Source organism: Anas platyrhynchos, chromosome 16 (assembly GCF_047663525.1).
Source record: "Anas platyrhynchos isolate ZD024472 breed Pekin duck chromosome 16, IASCAAS_PekinDuck_T2T, whole genome shotgun sequence".
Classification (NCBI taxonomy): Eukaryota; Metazoa; Chordata; class Aves; order Anseriformes; family Anatidae; genus Anas; species Anas platyrhynchos.
Window position 1 is genome coordinate 14181705 of NC_092602.1, and position 21700 is coordinate 14203404.

Below are 21700 nucleotides of genomic sequence, written 5' to 3' on the forward strand. Positions count from 1 at the left end.
CCCATTCAGATTTTATGTATTTTCTCATAAAATCGACTTCCTGCAAAGTTTTCATTCTCCTGTAAAGAGAAAGCAGAGATAAGACTGATAGAGAGACCCAAACACATTACCCAAATAAAACAATGAAGCTTTAGTACAGTTTTAGCATAAGTAAGATTTTTTTTCATATGACACAGCTGCCTAGTCATACCCTTTCCACTGGTTAGATAAAGGCTATGGGTTGCCTTTTCTAGACCTCTGGCTAATTAGCTCTTGGCTAACACGGTGCATGCTTCCCTCTTCAGTGAGGTTCAGTCTTGCCACTTCCTCAGAAATCATAATACTTGATTTGAAAATCATGGGGCTGGAGGAAAGAGGTTCCAAGAGCTTCTCTTGCTTGTGAAAAGAGAGGCAATTAGAAATCATAACTTTCAAATGTATCAAACATGGTCTTTAAAAAAAAAAAAGTATGTGTAAAACAGATTTTCAGTTGCTATAAACTTTGTTGCTAAAACATTGTTTTAAAACTATTTGTTTTTTTATTGTATTTAAACTTCAGTTGCTATAAACTATTGTTAGAATTGGACTAACTCAGTGCATATCCTCTTAGAAAACCCTCCTAGCTGCTTTCACTTTTGCGACAAAAAGTGGAGCACATGCTGAGTGAGTTGGACTTCTAGCTGCTAGCAGAACTCTGAACTTTGGAAGTCAGAGCACTGGAAACACTTCCACTTCCACAGTTCAGACCTGTTGTGAAAAGCCTTTACAACTGCTAGATTTGCACCTTCTTACCTCTATGAAAGTCAGAAGTCCTCTGACATAGGTTCAGTTTGGAAAGAATTATTGCGGTATCTCACATGAGCAAGAGGAAGTATTTAGGAATGAACATGCGAATAAAATAGTACTAGTAATTCTAACAACTTACTGCAGGTCCAATTATGCCCAGATGGACACTGGGATCCTTTCTGTGCCAATCTAAAACAGAAGAACATCTTTTTATTAATCAAAATTACTAATTTTAAATATTATTTTAAAGCACAAGAAATACTCTTCCTTCTCTAAAATCAATGTAAATAGCTTCATGTATAAAGTAGAACTAGGCAAATATTGTATTACTACCTAAAGGACAGATTTCATGCTCTGCCCTCAGATTACTCCTCAGAATTCAAATGATTAGTATATCTAAAATTTAGTATTCAGCATTTCTGCTTCATGAAATCTCTTATGATTCAATTCAAGGGTTATTTAACTAAGCTCAGATATTAATTTTGAATCATCTCACGAAAACAATGCTCTATTGAATGCAGTGACCCTAGCCACTAAGACAAAATGATTTGAAATTTTCCTCTTATGTAAAGGCATATTTGGAAGCAACTGCAACCACTGCAATTAATACTCAGTTATAATGTACACAGAGAAATCTGCCATTCTTCCACGACCAGAATAGAACCCTATCACAAAACCAATACTTGACATTAATAAACTACTTTTGTTACTGAACATCACAAGGCAGTGAAGGCTCATAAAAGTAAACAGAACAGCTGAGGCTAAATTCCCAGCTTGGAATACCCAAAACTTTTACAGATACAAGCTGAGAACCTAGCAAACCATTCAGTTATGTGACTATAAGAAAACTTCATAAAGATGGGTGGTAAAATTTGCTTGTAACTTTAGTGGTATTACTTAGCACACATGCCAATCAGTCTAACAGCCACAGGACAGTAAGATAAAAAAAAGTTATTTTGAAGTAGGTGAATCCTTCTTTTGTCTTCCATTAATATTGTATGTATCAGCAAAACAGTTTTACCAACAAGTAAAGGCATCAAATAGTGCTTTGATTTTAATGCTGTTATTCCCAGCAGGCTGAAAAAGATGCAGTACAGAAATAATGCATTGAACAGATCAATGGTTACATGTGCATTTTAAAAATATAAATATATTATGAAGTTTTCTGCAATGAATAAGACAGCTTATGCCAAACTTGTAAACACGAAAAGAATTTTTTCTACATCCAGGAACAAAACAAATACCAAATACCTACCTGAAAATACATCTACTAAATACAGAGGGTCTTTGACTCTCCGAAGTCCACATATCAAAAGAAACACGTGTAAATTGTCTCTATCTGTAGGAATATCTGTAACAAAACATTTTAAAAATCTGAATGCAGATAAAAAAGTTAAATCACTCTAAATCGTTTAATGAATAAGCACATACAATGGTAACAGCAGTATCAGGGTATCTGAAAACTTCTCATTATGGTTCCCTCTGTTTCTTGCTCTGACACTAATCCTCAAATCAACTCACTGGAGAACTTAATCATGCATATCATTCTACAGTGCATATGAGTTCATTTCAAGAGGCAGTGAATGTGCAGGATTTGGAGAAATAAATTGGTAGTCAGTATTCTTCAACACCCGAAATCAGCTTTGACTGACTGGGCAACTATACAAATCAGTGTGTTTCTCAGTTCTTCTACCCATAAGAATAAATATACATTCATATAATAATTCAACACCTGTTTCAAGGATATTGTGAGGCTTGGTCAGATACACATTGTTATAAAAGATCAGCTAAATGTCTAATAGTTATCTATCCCTAACATGCCAACACTACTACAGAATATTTAACCAGAAGTTAAATTATTCCAAAGCATTTGTTTTAATGCTATTGTAAAGAAATGCAAATAAAAATATATAGGAATATTTTTTAATATAATAAATTTATTTTGGAAAAAATCTCAACATGTTCATTTTTAACATCAAAAATCCCTCTTGCAAATATACCACAATAACCCACAAAAAAACATTTTGCAGGCTATCTTAAAAAAGGAAGGTCAGATGTATGTTATTGCAGTTGCCAGTGGCTATATAACAGCACAATTAATTCAGAACATACTTCTAAAGAAGGGTCACTTAGTGATGAATTTTGGTAAAATGTGTTTATAATAAAATAATTCAGATGTGCTGAATGAACACACTCATAACAACATAATTTAATAAACTCTAGAGAGGGTGCAATGTTCTCTGATTTATTGTACAGAGCAGATTAGCTTGCTGTCCTTCAGTGCATGTTTTTATTGAGCTCATGGCAAGGATGGATAACATTATCTAACACTAGTCAGCTGAACAGTGGAGGACTTGTTAGTGTTAGGTCAGAGATTGGACTCGGTGATCTTGGAGGTCTCTTCCAACCTAGATGATTCTGTGATTCTGTAACAAGGAGCATCAAACCGTAGCTCTTCAGGGTGTCTGTGGGACATTAATGCATTGGCCACACACTGGGACTATGTCACATAGCTACCAGGAGGGCTCTGCTGCATGGTCAGATTTTCTCTCGATGGAACGTGTGATTAACAGAGGAAGGCAGCAGAATGGTTGTGGTGGCTCTGCCATCCCCTGGTGCTGAACACTGCAGAGCTCCCTTCTCTGAGGCTTCCTCTTCCCTTTCGCTTCCACTCTCCACCAGCCACAGCAGCACCTCAGCTGCTATATGGCATGACTGAATTGCTGCAGTTTGGAATCTGAGATCACCCAAACTTGGTACCAACTTACATTTCTTTACCGTGTTGTATTACTTAACTGCAGGGTCTGCTCCAGGCCCTGGAAAAAACAGGAATGTCTCTTCTTGTGTCAAGGGACTGGCTTAATATGAGCTTTGCAACAAACCTCTCTACAGCAGGGGGTAAAAGCCAGGAGAGTGGTGCATACACAGCTGCTATTACTTTTAAAATTAAAATCCAGTTCAGGGACTTTTAAATGGTCCCTGTCACAGGGTTCATTATTAAGTCAGTTCCATTTAACTTAAACAGCTTGAGCTGTCAAGAGTGGCTGAAGCAGACACGGTAAGTAATATTTTACTGGTTATTGGACCAAGAAATAATTTGTAATTTATAATACAGAAACATTTGGATTGAAAAAGCCATTGTTCTGGTGCAATGGTCCATTAATTCTATTTGTTTTTAATACATGCAGCAGTGGTCTCAATTCATGACAAACTGAAACAAATTACTATAACATGTCGACAAAATTGAGATTGCATTTTAACTATCCATATGGCACAAATGTTCATTTTATATTATGAACTCCCACCTATTGATGTTCAGCTCTGGCTATTTTGGAACAAGCTTAAAGTTACCACTGAAGGCTCGGTGAGACAGTAGTGAGAAATCAGGTCTCCCTGTTCTCACGTAGAGATTACAAAATTATTGCACTCTTGATCTGACAGCATACTAATCAACATTAACCATGCTTAAAATAACTGCTTCTTCTCTCTTAATATCTTTTTGTTTCTATCTTAAAGCTTTCAGTCTTTTCATTTTATTAGACAAGGGTTTAAAGTGCTCTAAAAATGAAAAGCCCTAACAGACCAACTCTATGCAGTCCTGATTGTCATTCTGATGCCCATACAAAAAAACTTAAACCAAAACAGAAATCGGAAAAAGGCCTTACAGACTGTAATTACACTTTGAAATTTGGATTTTTCCGTTCAGATCCATGGCCTTTAAAGGTACTTCTCCTAAGAATCTCATGACTAACAGTTTAATTATTTCACTACTGAAACTACCTAAAAAAATGTTCATTAAAGAAAATAGTCCACTTATTTGATTTATTATTTTGAATAGACATTCACAAGTCTGAATTATAACTGGCAGATTGCCCCCTTCATGAAACTGTAGAAAGCACTACTTCTCTATTACGGAATGTTTCTCACTTTTCTCTCAGATAGAAGATATTGGGCACACTACACTAGAGATTGGATCCTGCACGACATTTCTAAAAGCTGTCAAAGAAGGGCTATTCAGGAAAGGATTTGCCTCTGCCACTCAATTTAGTGAAGTGAGAGTCAGTTGTAGTTTTACTTTATTGTATGCTGTAGATCATAGTTATCACCTAATTCATTTTTACAGGCAGACTCTCACCAACTCAATCCACTTAGAAACATATAACGACATTCCTGACAAGACTGCATTACCAGCACATCACAGCCCCTGCTCAGTGTTGGGAGTTTACTCACTCTGTCTACTTAAGAACAAGGTTAAGAAGCACCTGTGTATTTATTAGTTTTCTACTCATTCACTTGAAATAGTTAGATTTACACATCATGATGACGCCTGCATAGTTGTTTTTTTTTCTGATCTGTTGCTCTCTCAAGCCTTGTCAGCACCCCTACTGTGAGAAAAAAAATACAACCTTTTGTACTAGAAAGCAATAATTTTAGTATGTCTTCTCCTCACAAGAACACTAACAAGGGGGAGATCTTAACAGAATAACTGCAATAGCTGCCTTTAACAGCTATAGCCAACAGCTGGGTGAAAACTGCTATTTGAAAGAAGACATTTTTGATTTTTCCTGGAGCATAAACAGAGTTTCAGTATCTGAGTTTTTGCTATCATTCTGTCTTCCCCGCATAGGCTACTTAATCAGTTTTAAGATACAACAGCCCCATGTGATTCATTTCTGAAATGGAAATACACCACTATGGCACAATCAACTGACTTGTTGTTTTGATACATTCAGTGTGTGGCTGTATTGTTTGAATGACATGCAACACCCAAATAACAAAGAAATGCTTGTGTCTCTTTTTCCCGGTTTCTGTTAGTGTTACAAAAACAAAGATTTGAAACAGCACAATGTGCTTCATTACCTCCTAGCTCACGCATCCTTCTGTTTGCTTTGCAAAGCAAATATAAAATGGAAAGATTTGTCCATACTCACTGGCAAGAAAAAAAAAAAAAAGAAAAAAAAAAACCTGCATTTTCTGAAGTATGCAGCCATACTTCAAAATCACTGTACATTAAATACAAGTCTTGCCACTGTAATCAACATCTTCTTCACTGTCAAAAATAATTGTTTAATATCAGTAAGAGATGCTCCTTTAAATGTGCTTTGTTAGTATTCATCTATGGCTGTAGTTTGACTTGTTAAGTTGTCCTTATCTATAAAAAACAGCTGTATGTTGGCCATGGCCAGTCTTGATCGTGCTTAGCAGGTTACTTGTTTAGCAAGATGTGAAAGGTCAAAACAACAAGAGTGATTGATAGGATTATGGAAACTCATTCCTTTCGTCAGCTTGACAGTATACTGAGTTGATATACCACACAGAACTATAGGGATTGTGACAAATGAACTGCAGGTAAACTGAAATGAATCAGCCACAGTGGCAGATTAAGACTGACGTGGAACTCCCACAATCATGCAACTCCTTTTTCATGATAGAGCAGAGTGGGTATGATGCTGCTCAAATCTGAAACACAACAATGCAGCGTTGGCACGTGTAATTTCAGAGTGGAATTTCTTGATCAAAACAGTACCCTGTTTTGATCTGTGTGCTCGGGTAGCTGTTGCTGATATTGGAACCTGGCACAAAATGCATAATCTAATAGATGAAATGTGATTAATAATCAGGACTTGTGTCCTCCTGATGGCTGTGATTCTGAGTCATGGTGTGCCCTAGAGAAAGTTTCTCAAATCTAGACTTACCCATCTGGATTTACCCATTTATCTGCAAGCAGATTGAATCCTTGACACAAAACAATGTACAGGGTTTAATTTTTAGTAAACTGTTTGGAGGTCTTTAGTTACAAGACAGAATGAGAGAATGGACTATATTAAAAGCATACAGTGAAAAACATCTTAATAATACAACACTTTCCTGCTGAAGCATGCTGAAGTTTGTTATTTAAGATTTCATTGGCTCTTGGTTTGTTTTTTATCTGAAATTGTGTAACTGTTTGTCACATCCACTATTTTTAGGAACAATAATTTTACTATTATGATACACTATGACAGTTTACACTTGGGCCCTTTAAAAAATCTGTACTTAAATGCCAGCATAACATGAACACAGGCAAACAGCATGAAAATCAGAATAATTTCTGAAGCATTAATAAGGACATAATTTTTCTGAGAAAGTCAAGAATAAGTAGAGATGTCATCCAAATAGATTTTGAAAGAGTAGATTCATTTAACTCCATGTCTCTAGGTACTATCAGGAAAAAAATGTAGTAATCATAGATGTACGGTTTAAAAAAAAACCTGCAAATCTTTAATCTTACTGAAAAGCTGCAGGCCTCAAAGTGAGTGAGTAATATCAAGCATTAGCTTGCTGAGAGTTACAGAAGCAATTTGAGAACATTGTATCTTAAGTGACCTATTTTAGAATCATACAATCTCCTGAGCTGGAAAGGACACATGAGGATCATTAAGTCCAGCTCCTGACTCCACACAATGCAACCTAGGAGTTTCTTACCACATGCTCAAATGTAGAAAATAAAAGTGTTTTTCTTATTTGAAAGTATTATCTGTACTTTTGTAGGGTGTTTTCAAAACATATGTTGGGTAGATGAGCTCATTAGTATAGTCTTTGTTAACAATCTCCTTCACATGATGTCTGTGTTTATTAGGCTTTACAGCTTCACCCACATTCCACTGAGATCAAAAGGAGCCTTTCATCAATGTATGAAGACTCTGTAATCTAAAATAGCAATATTGAATCCTTGAGCTAAGTTGTTAAAGAAGATCAGTGTCAGTTTTTGCATTTTCTTAGAATATCTTGTAATTTCCTGTCATTCAGTTTTCAGTAAAAGCCAAAATTTTCATTGCCTCTCCAAAGTCTACAGACAAGCATCTTAAATTGCTAACAAAACTGATATAGATTCCTAGATTATAAGGTCAGAGAAAACCATTTTGAGTATGTGGTCTGACCTCCAAAGGGACACAGGCTGTAGTACTTTCACAGAATCGCAGAATCACAGAATTTCTACGTTGGAAGAGACCTCAAGATCATCGAGTCCAACCTCTGACCTAACACAAACAGTCCCCACTATATCCCATATAACCATATCCCTAAGCTCTACATCTAAATGTCTTTTAAAGACTTCCAGGGATGGTGACTCCACCACCTCCCTGGGCAGCCTGTTCCAATGTCTAACAACCCTTTCAGTAAAGAAGTTCTTCCTAACATCCAGCCTAAAACTCCCATGGCGCAACTTTAGCCCATTCCCCCTCATCCTGTCACCAGGCACGTGGGAGAACAGGCCAACCGCCACCTCACTACAGCCTCCTTTAAGGTATCTGTAAAGAGCAATAACGTTGCCCCTGAGCCTCCTCTTCTCCAGGCTGAACAAGCCCAGCTCCTTCAGCCGCTCCTCGTAGGACTTGTTCTCCAGGCCCCTCACCAGCTTCGTCGCCCTTCTCTGGACCCGATGGACCTGATGGATCCCTTCTCTGAGCCCTTCTCAAGCACCTCGATGTCCTTCTTGTAGCAAGGGGCCCAAAACTGAACATAGTACTCAAGGTGCGGCCTCACCAGAGCCGAGTACAGGGGGACGATCACCTCCCTAGCCCTGCCGGCCACACTGCTTCTGATACAAGCCAGGATGCCGTTGGCCTTCTTGGCCACCTGAGCACACTGCTGGCTCATATTCAGCCGACTAGCAACCATCACTCCCAGGTCGTTCTCCACCAGACAGCTTTCCAACCACTCATCTCCCAGCCTGTAGCTCTGCTTGGGGTTATTGCACCCCAGGTGCAGGACCCGGCACTTGGCCTTGTTGAACTTCATGCAGTTGACCTCAGCCCATCGGTGCAGCCTATCCAGATCCTCCTGCAGAGCCTTCCTACCCTCAAGCAGATCGACACATGCACCTAGCTTGGAGTCATCTGCAAACTTACTGAGGGTGCACTTGATCCCCTCGTCCAGATCATTGATGAAGATATTAAAGAGGACCGGCCCCAGCACCGAGCCCTGGGGAATGCCACTAGTGACCGGACTCCAACTGGATTTGACTCCATTCACCACTACCCTTTGGGCCCGGCCATCCAGACAGTTTCTAACCCAACGAAGCATACGCCAGTCCAAGCCAAGAGCAGTCAGTTTCTTGAGGAGAATGCTGTGGGGAACGGTGTCAAAAGCTTTACTGAAGTCAAGGTAGACCACATCCACAGCCTTTCCGTCATCCACCCAGCGCATCACTTTGTCATAGAAGGAGATCAGGTTCGTCAAGCAGGACCTGCCTTTCATAAACCCATGCTGACTGGGCCTGATCGCCTGGTGACCCTGCAAGTGCCACGTGATGACTCTCAAGATAATCTGCTCCATGAGTTTCCTTGGCACTGAGGTCAAACATACAGGCTTGCAGTTTCCCGGGTCTGCCCTCCCGCCCTTCTTGTAGATGGGCATCACATTTGCTAGCTGCCAGTCAACTGGGACCTCCCCCGATAGCCAGGACTGTTGAAAAAAGATGATGGTAAGTGGCTTGGCCAGCTCCTCTGCCAGTTCTCTCAGTACCCTCGGGTGGATCCCATCCAGCCCCATCGAGTTGCATACATCCAAGTGCCGTAGCAGGTCACCAAACATTTCCTCCTGGGTAGTGAGGGTCACATTCTGCTCCCCATCCCCTTCCACCAGCTCAGGGTACTGGCTATCCAGAGAACAACCGGTATTGCCGCTAAAGACTGAGGCGAAGACGGCATTAAGCACCTCCACCTTTTTCTCATCTCTTGTAACTAAGTTTCCCTCCGCATCCAGTAAAAGATGGAGATTCTCCTTAGTCCTCCTTTTTTTGTTGACGTATTTATAAAAACATTTTTGTTATCTTTAACGGCAGTAGTCAGATTGAGCTCCAGATGAGCTTTGGCCTTTCTAATTTTGTCCCTGCATAGCCTCGCAACATCCTTATAGTCCTCCCTCGTGGCCTGCCCACTTTTCCAAAGATTATAAACCCTCTTTTTCCTGCTAAGCTGAAGCCACAATTCTCTGTTCAGCCAGGCTGGTCTTCTTCCCCGCCAGCTCGTCTTTGGGCACGTGGGGACAGACCGTTCCTGTGCCATTAAGATTTCCCTCTTGAAGAGCGCCCAGCCTACCTGGACTGTTCTGCCCTTCAGAACCTCCTCCCAAGGGACTCTGCCAACCAGTGTCCTGAGCAGCTCAAAGTCAGCCCTCCGGAAGTCCAGTACAGCGGTTTTACTGGTCCCCTTCCTGGCCTCGCCACAAATAGTGAACTCCACCATTTTGTGGTCACTCTGCCCAAGACAGCTCCCAACAATCACATCCTCCACCAGTCCTTCTCTGTTTGTGAAGAGAAGGCCTAGCGGGGCACTACCCCTGGTAGGCTCACTAACCAGCTGCATCAGGAAGCTATCTTCCACGCTCTCCAGAACCTCCTAGACTGCCTTCTCTGGGCTGTGTTGTGCTTCCAGGATATGTCTGGGAAGTTGAAGTCCCCCACAAGAACAAGCACTGAAGATTTCACAACTTCTGTCAGCTGCCTGTAGAATTCCTCATCCGTCTCCTCATCCTGGTTCGGCGGTCTATAACAGACCCCGACCAGGACGCTAGCCTTGTTGGCCTTCCCGCCGATCCTAACCCAAAGGGACTCGACCTTGTCATTCCCAGCCTTGAGTTCTACAACATCGAAAGATTCTCTAATATAGAGAGCCACACCATTTCCTAAATAGTCTCAAGTTACTAAATAAACTGAAAAGGTTTTCTTCTTGAAGTCTGTGTTGGAATTTAGACTTGGTTTGGTGTTTTTTTTTTTTGCTTTGCCTACTGTTGTTTGCCATCTCTCATCCACATAAGAGAAACACTGTGAAGCTGATTGTAACTAGAACGTAAAATGTCTTTAAACCCCACCCCTATTTTTTTTTTAAGATTTCACCAATAAATATTTTAACAGCCAGCCACTGAAATTAATGCAGCTAGCACATGACAACTATGCAAATATCACCTCTGAAACTCTCAAGTCTGCTGCTGAGACTATGAAAAAATACAAATTCAATGATTTTTGCATTAAGTTGGCATTACACCCATAACAACAAAAATAAAAAAACTTTTCACAGCACAGATTCAGCTTATATTAGGCAACTACCATTTATGTTAGCCACCCAAATGATCAAATGGAATGTACAAATGTAGTGGGATTGCTTACTGAGATTCAGTACCATTTAGTTTTGGGGGCTAGGTAGGAAGTCTCTGACAGTGAAATGTATTTGATGCACTCTGCCACTCGCTGAATCTGCCATTAAATTCTTCTGGAAGCCATTATCCTAACTTAAATAGTCTATTTATATAGCAGTGTGACATTTAACATCAAGCAAATGGTATAGTTTTTCTGTGAGTGAATAAGTACAAAGAATATCCATATGATGTGTGTTCTATAAAATAAGTCCTGAAATATTCTAAAAGGCCTAATTCATTTTAAAGAATAATTTCACAATGTATGGGGCTGATCACCAAGAATGTTTAACATGGATAGCTCAAATGCACTGCAATTTGCATTGTAGGGCAGTTTCTTTTCATTCAGTCCTGGGAACCCCATATCTGATATAAATTCAAGGAGACTACTAAAGATATAGGCAAGAGTTATCTGGAGAAGTATTTCCCACAAAAATCAATAATTCCCTTTAGGTATGGAACAGATCTTCATGACAGAAGTGTGGGTTTTTAATTTGTTTGTTTTTAAAAGATCATAAATGCCAAGTGAATGAGATTGGACAGCTTTATCTGCATAAAAGTTAAGGATCTTTTCAAGTGCACTTCATTGTGCAAGCCAGCACTGTCAAAATGGTATTCTTCTGATCAAAATTGCCTTCTTCTTCTTTCTTTTTTTTTTTCTACTGATTGCTCTGCATTAGGAGAATTGTAAATATTTCAAACACCTTGAAACTGCAAATCCCCAGAAGAGCAATTCAAAGGGAAGTTCTAATAAGTGCAAAGGTACAGTCAAGAACCTGCCTCCATGTGCAATATTAAGAGAAGTGGAAATTTTAGCCTGCCACCAGAGATGGAAATAGAGACAAGACTGATAAAATAAATGAGTTCCAGATTCTTTTCAGTGGTGCCCTGTGACAGGACAAGAGGCAAAGGGCACAAAGTGAAACACAGGAAGTTCCACCTGAATATGAGAAAACACTTCTTTCTTGTGAGGGTGACAGAGTACTGGAAGAGGTTGCCCAGACAGGCTGTGTAATCTCTTTCTCTGGAGATATTCAAAACCTGCCTGGATGTGATCCTGTGCAATGTGCTCTAGGTGACTCTGCTTTGGCAGGACTTGATGATCTCCAGAGGTTCCTTTGCAACTTCAACCCTTCTGTGAGTTGAAACAGTCATAAAAAGACAAGCAAAACCAAACCGCTGAATAATGTGATGCCAGTTTTCAAGCTATTATTTAACAGGCATAAATGTTATAGTTGCATTTTAGTTTGCTTTTCATGTACTTTATGAATTATTTTGTGCTTTTGTATTCGTACACATTAGGCAAAAGACTGCCTCTAATATATTAGATGATATGCACTTAGGGGGAGCTCCCCCCTCCCTGATCTGTTGACTGCACTTTTAATCATAGACTAGTTAGACATGAGGTCCAATCAATGCTAGGGCTGTGCTAGCAAGTGACAAATCATTTCACTTCAGAAAACCATTAATCTTAGTGGTGCTGTGCTTGTGGGCCATGATTTACTGAGAACAAAATAACTTCACGATGCTCAATTTAAAATTAGACACCCATTTTGAAGAATGGTGCACATTTACTGGTATGATAAAGCAATTGGAAAGAGAGGATTCATTAGTAACAGAGGGAAGAGCTGTAATATAAGAGATCAGATTGTGACTATAACACTGAAATATTTTTACCACTGTAAAATGCATACAAATTCTTTTGGGGAAAGGCAGATACATTAAAGTATTTAAAGTATTGCCAAGATCAGGTGACTAAATTAGGTCATCTGGCTTACATGCCATTACATGAGTGAAAACAGAGACAAACACTAGATCAAGACCAAATATTAAAACATCAAAACATTTTTCCCTTCACCACTTTTTCACTTCACCTGCAATTCTGCAATAGAAATCCTCAGTTTCTATCACACAGCTGTGAAGCACAGCATGGCCAGGTGTTGGTGCTTAGGTCTAACTAACTTCATAGGGGTACTGACCCATACCATGAATATTTTATCTTTTGATGCAATTCAGTACTGGACAAACCTTCAGTCTAGAGATGGTCTGAATAGTTTACTAAACTGTGAGAAGTGTGTGATTGATGTTCTACCTGAATCTAATATTTTAAAATATTTGTATCATGAGGCCCTGTTACTACATAATCAGTTAACCTTCTCATTCTAAAATTCTTTCAAGAATGATATCTATTAATCATAAATATGGCAAATACAGAAAAGTGAGTAATACCTGCATTTTGTAGAAATCTACACCAGTCAAATGTTTCACTGGGTGTAGTCTTGATTCCTGTGTTGAAAAAAAAAGAGAAAAGCAGCTTGTTTGACTGGTCCCTATATGGCTGAACTATGCCTCTTAAAGTCTTGCCCTAAGAAAACATACTTCTCTCAGGCACATTGAATTCTATATACAGCTGTTCACACCTCAAGCTTTCCTCTTCCCAACAATTTCAGGTTGCCTGCACAATCCTTCTATAGTAATCAGATTGAAATGGAATTGAAAATTTCACACAATCACACTATGTATGAACCACTTTAGTAATCCACAGAAATAAGCCTCTTTACACCATGCTAAATTTGGCCCTGCAAAATCTACATACAAAATACTGTTTTCTGAAGATCATTATTCCAAAACAGATACAGTTCAGCTCAGGCTGAAGTCATTAACATAAGGCAAAGCAACTGAATTAAATCAATATCAAAAATATTTTTTGATATTATTTGCTTTGCCTTAAGGATTATTTTAATAATTAAATGATTTTAGTAATTTATTTAATCTCTCAGTTATCTATTATCTCATAAGAAGCTTAAATACAGACTAAACATCAATTAAATACACCTCATTGAGTAATTTCAAAATAAATTTCAAAATTTTTTTTTATTATTTGAAAAAAAATATATAAAAAATACAATAACTTTTGGAATCTGTAGACAATTACTTGTAGATAAATTAAACTGAGAGCTGTAGATTAAGTAAACAAACCTAAAAGGCTGAGGAGAATTTTCCTTAGACTACTCACTTAAGTAATATACCCTGACTTAGATACTTGCTGATACTTGAATGTCTTAGTTAATATTTCAAAACTCTCACCTTGAGTTTGGACATATATTTTCTTCCAAGTATCTGGCTTTAAAAGAAAGAGAAGAAAACTGACTTGTAGTGTGTCATAAAAGATCTGTTCAGTCTTTAAAAAAAACACATGCTCATCAGTGTGATTTTCTTTCAACAAAAAAAAGAAATGACCATTAGAAAAGAACATTTTAATAAGACCACAGGCAACAAAGTCAGCAATTTAAATTACATTTACTATTACATTTACTATGAAAATTTACAGTGTCAATGAATCCATTTTGTAATTAACACAATTACCAGATTAGTAGAAACATGTTTTTTTTGTTTAACCGTAGTTTCTCAAAATCATTAACCTGCTTATGGCATAGAAAAAGAAAACATTTCCCTAGAATAAAAAAGATTTTAAACTATAAAACAGCCCTAGCTCCCAAACACTCTGGTTTCTGAAGAAAAAGTACAGCTGGTCTCAAAATCACAGTTATATTTATCCATAATAAAATGTTTAAACACATCAGGCATGAAACAAGCCCTATATACCCCTAACCTTTTTTAAGATTGCTGTCAAATATATGTAGATACTTGTCTAGACGGGAAAATTGGCCAGTACTAGGTATTGCAGAATATTCCCAAATAAGAATTGCACAATAAATTATTTTAAAATAGATACAGTAAAAGGGGTGTTATATTTCCAAAGTTATTCCTGAAGTGCTACTACACTAGTTATTTATGTCATTAACTCAGTTCTTACTTCATTATCTTTCTATAATTCCAATCATGAATTTGTAGAATGCTAGTCATTTTTTTCATGAAAACACAGAAATAGCCACGGGATCTTTCCAAATGGGGAAACAAAACAAAACAAAAGCAAACAAACAAAAAAAACCACTCTTCCCCTCTAGCAAGAACAGCATAGTTTCTCTGAGCTCAAAGTATTCGCAAAAGCTTTGTGTTCAGACAGTTCCTATTTCTTTTAAAAGCTGGCTGCAATGCCTGTATAGGACTAAACCAAAGCATTTGTCAAGTTGTGTATTCTCTAACAGATTAGCTCAATATTACCTTGGAAGTTTCAGTTTGAAATTACATTCTTTCAAGCAGTTCTAGTAGCTATTGCTTAACGTAGCATCACAGTGACCCAAAAAGAACAACCTTCCTTAGAGCACCAGTCTTTGCTGTCTTTGGGCTAAAACCAGACTCCTCCTTAGCGCCCGTTTCATCACATACAGACACCCAGTCCCTTAGCAGGCTGTGACTCTATGAGTCACTGATTATTTGTCTACCACAGCTCTTTCTAAAGGACAAATAGGAAAAGGACTCTCAGACTGCCACCCCAGCCATTCCACTTTTGAACACATGGCTGATACACAGATGATACACTGCTGAATTCCTCAAGCTATGATTGCTATGCAACCCTGCCTCTTAATGTGGAAAGCTGGTGGAATGAGTTAACACAGCCAGAGTTGAACAAGGTAGAGCATCACCTATACTGTCGGATCATGTCAAGCTGCACATTAGTTTTCCCTTCTCCTCTCCCACCTCCATTGCATTCTTAGCAGCAGACTGCAGCTTGTGAAATCACACCTGCAGGACAATGACTTTAGGAAAGAAGAGAGCTTGTACTAGGAGAATGAGAACGCAGAAACAAAGTGCTAAAGCAACCAAGTCCTGAACCAGTCAGCTCAGGAAGTAAGTCAAGGAAATGACTTTTTTTCACTTGCAAAGATTTTGTTTTATTCATTCCAACATTTCTATGTGACTGCCCCTACAGTTCACTACTGGGTCATAACAGTCTATTTTAGTTACCAAAAATGAACTGGAAAAAGAAAAATGGAAGAAGAAATTGACAGAAAGGAGGTCAGAAAACTGAATAATCTTCAACAAGCAGTTCACAGGAGGGGAAGAGGGCAATTTCTGAGAAAGTGAATTAGCTACATCACAAAACCTACATGAATAAGCAGGAAATCCATTACTATATGAAGTGGGGAAAATGTAATGCTGTTTATTCTACAGTAGAAGATTAAGTATATCTTTCAAAAGCTGTATGAACTTCTGTTTTCAAATGATTAAAAAAAAAAAAAGGTTTCATGGGTTATTTTATTACTTAACAATTCTTCGTCCTTTTTTAACTTATGAATAAGCAGCACTTTAAATTAAATTGCATTCTCCAATCATAAAAAATGCTTTATAACGATAGAGACAGCACTGCAAAATGGAGGCCAACTGCAAAATTTTAATTTGCAAGACAAATAGAAGAGCTGAAATTCAGAGCTAGGACACAAATGCAAACAAAGAAAACGTGGAAAAAAGCAGATGGAGCAGAGGGCAGCTTAACCCAGCCTTGTCTCTATAGCTAATATACTGCATAATTCTGCTTCAGACTTTGGTGGGTAAAGATGTGGTTTAAGTTCCCCAAAACCACTAAGTTTCAAAAATAAGCTGAAGTTAAGCATTTGGTTTCATGCTTTACCAGACCCGTAATAGCTCTATGGTGAGTAAATATATCCCTGCCAGGGTTTAGATCACCAAGAAGAAAAGAGCAGGGACATTGTTTAACATGGTATACAGACGTATTCGCACTTTATAGATCAATTTTATATTTTGTTCTTTATTTTCAATAGTGGGGAGAGTGGAAAAATGAAAAGGAATACTAATAAAAATTAGCTTAGGTAATTCTTATGCACCACTTTTACATTATTGAAATAAAACACTGACCATAAGCATGGGATCTTTTACAGTACTTTGCACTTACTTGGAATACAGATTATTACAAAAGCTATATTATGTACTTCATAATTAAAGGTAATTTATCCAGTGTAATAGAAAATAAGTTGTTGGAAGATACACCCCTTAAGCATAATGCTATTGCTTACATGTCTGTAATTTAAATTATTAATCGACTGTCTAACTAATACAGCACACATTACAGGAATAATGCAGTTCACTTTAGGGTGAGTTACTATGTAAAGAGAGTTGATATTCTGTGAGCTGTGATATGGAAATATGTATTTATGTTTTTCAATGTTTGAAACTAAATGTACGGCATTTGCTCTTACCCTTTATATGAAGATACAGCTGCAAAAAAGAATTCAAAATCTTAGGATTTAAGACACAGGTCAGCAGGTGATATTTCAGTTTAGGACTTAGACTTGCCTCCAGTTCCCTGTCTGCCACGACCTTCTCCAAAACACTGAATGAGTCTCAAACCAGGAACACAAAGGTGTTTAGGTAAAATCAATTAAGTCAAGTTCTTAAAAACATAAGTGCTGATTCAAAAATATTTCAAAGTTAAAGTTTGCTTCTCCTTTTCATACTCTGTTAACTTTTGTCTTTTTCTAGTATAAGACCTATGACAGAAGCCGTGCCCTTTCCTGTTTACCCATCATGAAGTTAATTGTAGTAACTATTAAAACCAAGTTATGTTTATAATGTAACTACCAAATCCTCTATGTGCCTAGATCAAAAATCAATTCATGCTGAAAGAAAGCATTAAAAATTATATTGTTGTGTTGTCCCAGCTCCAGCTCTTAGTGATTTTCTTTAGGCAAAGGTGTATTAACGATTATATTATGATTCAAATTAAAACTAAAAAGATATCCAGCAGTTAGTTTATACTTCTTACATTTATTGTTCATCATAGGCTCATAAAATCTGCTGAGTTGGAAGGGACCCATTAGAATTATTGAGTCTAATTCCTGACTCCATACAGGGTAACCTAAGAGTTTCTCACCTCAAATATAGAAAATAAAAGTATTTTTCTTACCAATACTTCACAAGCTAAGGTGAGTGGCGCTAATAGCTGGCAGAGGGTGGTTCCAACTTTTCTCTTTTTATTCCAATATATTGCCCCTTACTGACAGCCAGTTACTGATTTCCCATCCCTAGCCCTGGTGCTCATTGCAGTTCTCTGTAATCTGGTACAAGACTTTAGGCAACACATTACTTGGAATACTAACCTCACACACACACACCAAACAGCTGAGCTAACAAGCGCTACTGCCTGGTGTGGAGTGTGGATTGTTTCACAGGTCAGCAGTGCTGTCTCACACTACTCAAAAGCACTCCTTGTACTCAAATGACCAGCAGCTCTTTATTGTCTTCCTCCATTCTTCAGAAAACAGGATTGAGCACTGCCGACTTCCTGGATTTGTCTCATTTTTTTCCACTGGCAGTCTGCTATGAACTCAACCACAGAAAGGTGAAAATGCTGATCCAATCTATTTTCCAACAGGAGCATCAGGTACTATCAATAACTACGGTGAATGAAGTAGACTTACAATACAGTGGACATAATTGAGCTACTAAATAAAGAGAAAGAGAACTAAAACATACTTATTCTAATACTGTAGTCATGGTTTCTGGGCAAAGAATGAATGTGTAGAAATAAACCAAGAGATGAAGGGAATTCTATTTGCTGTCAGCCAATCTATTTTTAATACATATAACCTCTAGGTATCAGTTATTATATCAGGAGTTACTTTCAAAAACACAATAAGGAAATGAGGATAACATATTTGAAATTACTGATTATCTTACTATTTCAGAGGCTAAATAAATAAATAGATAAAATTAAAACATTAATTTTACTCTCCTCTCCTCCTAAAAATGATATATGCTTTTTCATTTACTTTTTCTCTCCCTTAAAACTTAAAGTTCTCTCTTTATATTTCAAGATCAAAAAAGCATATTAAGAAGCTCAAGTTCAACAATAGCAGTCAAATTAGGTAAGCCGTTGATAAATCACTTGAGTTTTTTATCTTAAAACTGCCTGAACTCACACTTTAACTGCATGCACAGCACATTATCCAAGCAAGCAAGTTCACCTCACAAAGTGCATGAGGCAACAGCACTTACCCATTATTTAAACAGTCCATGGAATGAATTAAACTAACTAGTTGCAAAGACCTGAGATCAATATTTGCTGAGAGACTGGAAAATTAACCCTAAGAGCTCGATCCCAAACTCATTGAACTCAATGGCAAAGCTATCAATAACCTTCAGAAGTGAAAGATTTGGATTTAGCATATGTAAGTACCAAGTGCCCAGTGAGCTTCTGGGCCCTTGCAAAATATGACTGGTGTCAGTAAGTCTATATGAAAACAGATGAGTTTTTGCATTGCTTACTACCAATCCAGGATTCATAAAGTCGATATGAAGTTAATATGAAGACTTCGTATTTACAGACAAAGAGATTTATGTTAAACACTTTTTATAATAAAATAGCATGGCAGCTCAAATATTTTGAATAATTAAATGATGTTATCAAAGAAACTCCATTTGAAAGGTCTTTCAGATTTTTTCTGTATGTACTTATGTTTCTCTGCATGAATATAATACCTACCTTTAAACTAGATTTACCATAATAAATATCTTTCACATGGATAATATATTTGCTACTAAAAAAACATTTTACTGAATGTTTTTCATTCTGTTGAACCTGAAATTTGATAGTTAACTAATATATACTAGGAATTTTAGTTTGCATTATTACTGTCAGTTCTTTGCTGACTAAATAACCCTCTTCAAATACAATGCCAAACATATTTGACTACTATACTGTTGGATAAAAATAATTGTATTCAGTATTTTTCCATATATCATTTAGCAATGTCTTTCAATCTGTTTCTGGAAGCAGAGATGACTTTTAAAAAAGTTAAGTGCTATTTATGTGCTATATATCGCTCAAGGCCTAATCAGTAGTGGTGTACATCACATACTGCTGGGCTTAGCATAACTTCAGTTTTAGCTTTGCAGTTCACATAAATAAGTTCATCCTATTTCTAGTGTTGATAAAACAAATATTTTCAAATTATTCTTCCAAAATCTTTATTGTAAGTAAAGCTGTTTAGTGGAATTTTGTCAAAATAAAGTTTATCAAATGATGCAGAAAACCAATATACGCATATGGTATCAGGAGAAGCTCAAGATAATAATGCTTAATTTAAAATGTTACAGAGAAGCACCTCCTAAACGGCTGTATACACTTTTCAAATACTAAACAGCTTTTAAATGCCAGATCTATCTGACATGTCAAAGTAAAAAATGCTTTCTTTGAAATAAAAGAACGGGAATAGAGAATACAAAGATTATTACAATTCTCTAGCATTATTTAGTAAACATTCTAGGAGAATGCATAGTTTCTGATACTATAATTATCACCATCATCACATAAACATACCCACTCCGCTGCTGCCAGTTCCTTCATTTTCATCGTGAAAGCCACTGCAAACCTAGTTAAATGGACAAAAATAGTTGGGATCATCTACTTAAAATGTTTGAACATAACAGAAAAGCATTTCAGAAGGAAATACTTATAAGAAAGATGAGCAGAGGCTTATAAAAATAATTATAGATGGAAAGACAGAAAGCAGGCTTTCTATTTGTTTTACCAGAAAACATTGGTAAAACAAATGGTATATCCAGGCTTTAAATGGATTATAACTTGGAGCTCTTGTGGAATTAAAGTGATGATTTCTTAAATATAGGAGAAAACCTAAATAATGGGAACATCCTGTAGTTTATCTAGATTTATACACAGAGGCAGAAGCAAGAAGCCTTTCCTGTTTTCACATTGCTGCAAGTTGCAATAGCCTTCTTCACAACCAGATAACTAAATAAAAAGGAATGTTCAGTTTTGTACTATTGTTATTTGACTATACCCAGTCCTACTACTTGCAATTCGTTGCTACTGAGTTTAATTCAAGTGAGCAGAATTTTATAAACCTTTCCCCAGTGTTCTCTCCTTATTAACTAGTCAAAACTGCTGATGGGAAAAAATGTGTGAGGGACAAAACTGTTATTCTTCATGGAACATCCTTAAATTAAAAATAAAATAAATAAAATAAAATAAAATAAAATAAAATAAAATAAAATAAAATAAAATAAAATAAAATAAAATCAGAATTAAATAAACTGAAAAAGAAGAAAGAAGATCCAGTGATTAGGCTTCAACTCTAGAATTTAAAAGACTTGGGACAGTCAGTTCTGTACTTCTGAATGTTAGGCATCTACAGAGGAGATGACATTCATAGTGCTTAGTTAGGCACATTATACCCCTTTATAATAATAAGGAAGAACTGGGTGTCCAGACATGAGACACACCACGTTCATCATTTTGGACAGAAACTCTTATGCCAGCCCACCGTAATACTGATAGGCAGGCGGCTGCTAAGGGGTAGGGCATTTTGACTGTTCTCTGATTAAGACTTTTCTTTGTATCAAGAAGGAAATTAAAATAATTGAACTGTAGAATTGGCTGAGATATGAACACTATCTCCTCCCCCTCTGTAATCATACAAATCATATTATAAAAGTAAGAACAAGCAAACAAAGGCGTATCCAAATATCTTCATGGTTAGGTTTTTATTTCACCTGGAAAGGAAAAGATAACTCTGCTCCCAAATTTACTTCCTCTTTTACCCTTATGGCTGTTTATCATGGCTCATCTGGACTTCTACTTCTTAGCCTTTGAGAAACACATGCAGTACACTATAATTCCCCACAACTATTTAAAAGCAGCATTGATAGCTATAGTTCTCATATTTGGGTGCCTCATTGTAGAGAGACTTCAGCCACAGAAGCTCAGCCACAGAAGCCTGATATCTAAACATACTAGATAAACAAGTCATTCCTTCTGGGAGCTTGACGTAATACCCAGAAGTCATATGAGATATTTTTATGGAGTCAGATCTAATAAAGA

General features: G+C 37.2%; 1 protein-coding gene across 7 annotated transcripts in view; it reads right to left on the reverse strand.

Moving 5' to 3' along the window:
- Positions 1 to 21700, reverse strand: part of GLT1D1 (glycosyltransferase 1 domain containing 1) — an 86859-nt gene that overhangs the window by 47578 nt on the left and 17581 nt on the right. For all 7 annotated transcript variants that reach the window (XM_038187430.2, XM_038187428.2, XM_027469877.3 and 4 more), the window contains 5 exons: positions 20180 to 20231; positions 14026 to 14062; positions 13168 to 13224; positions 2021 to 2116; positions 905 to 954 (listed from right to left, as the gene is read on the reverse strand). In XM_038187430.2, coding sequence (XP_038043358.1) covers positions 905 to 954; positions 2021 to 2116; positions 13168 to 13224; positions 14026 to 14062; positions 20180 to 20231 — 292 coding nt within the window. The remainder of the gene's footprint in view (positions 1 to 904; positions 955 to 2020; positions 2117 to 13167; positions 13225 to 14025; positions 14063 to 20179; positions 20232 to 21700) is intronic.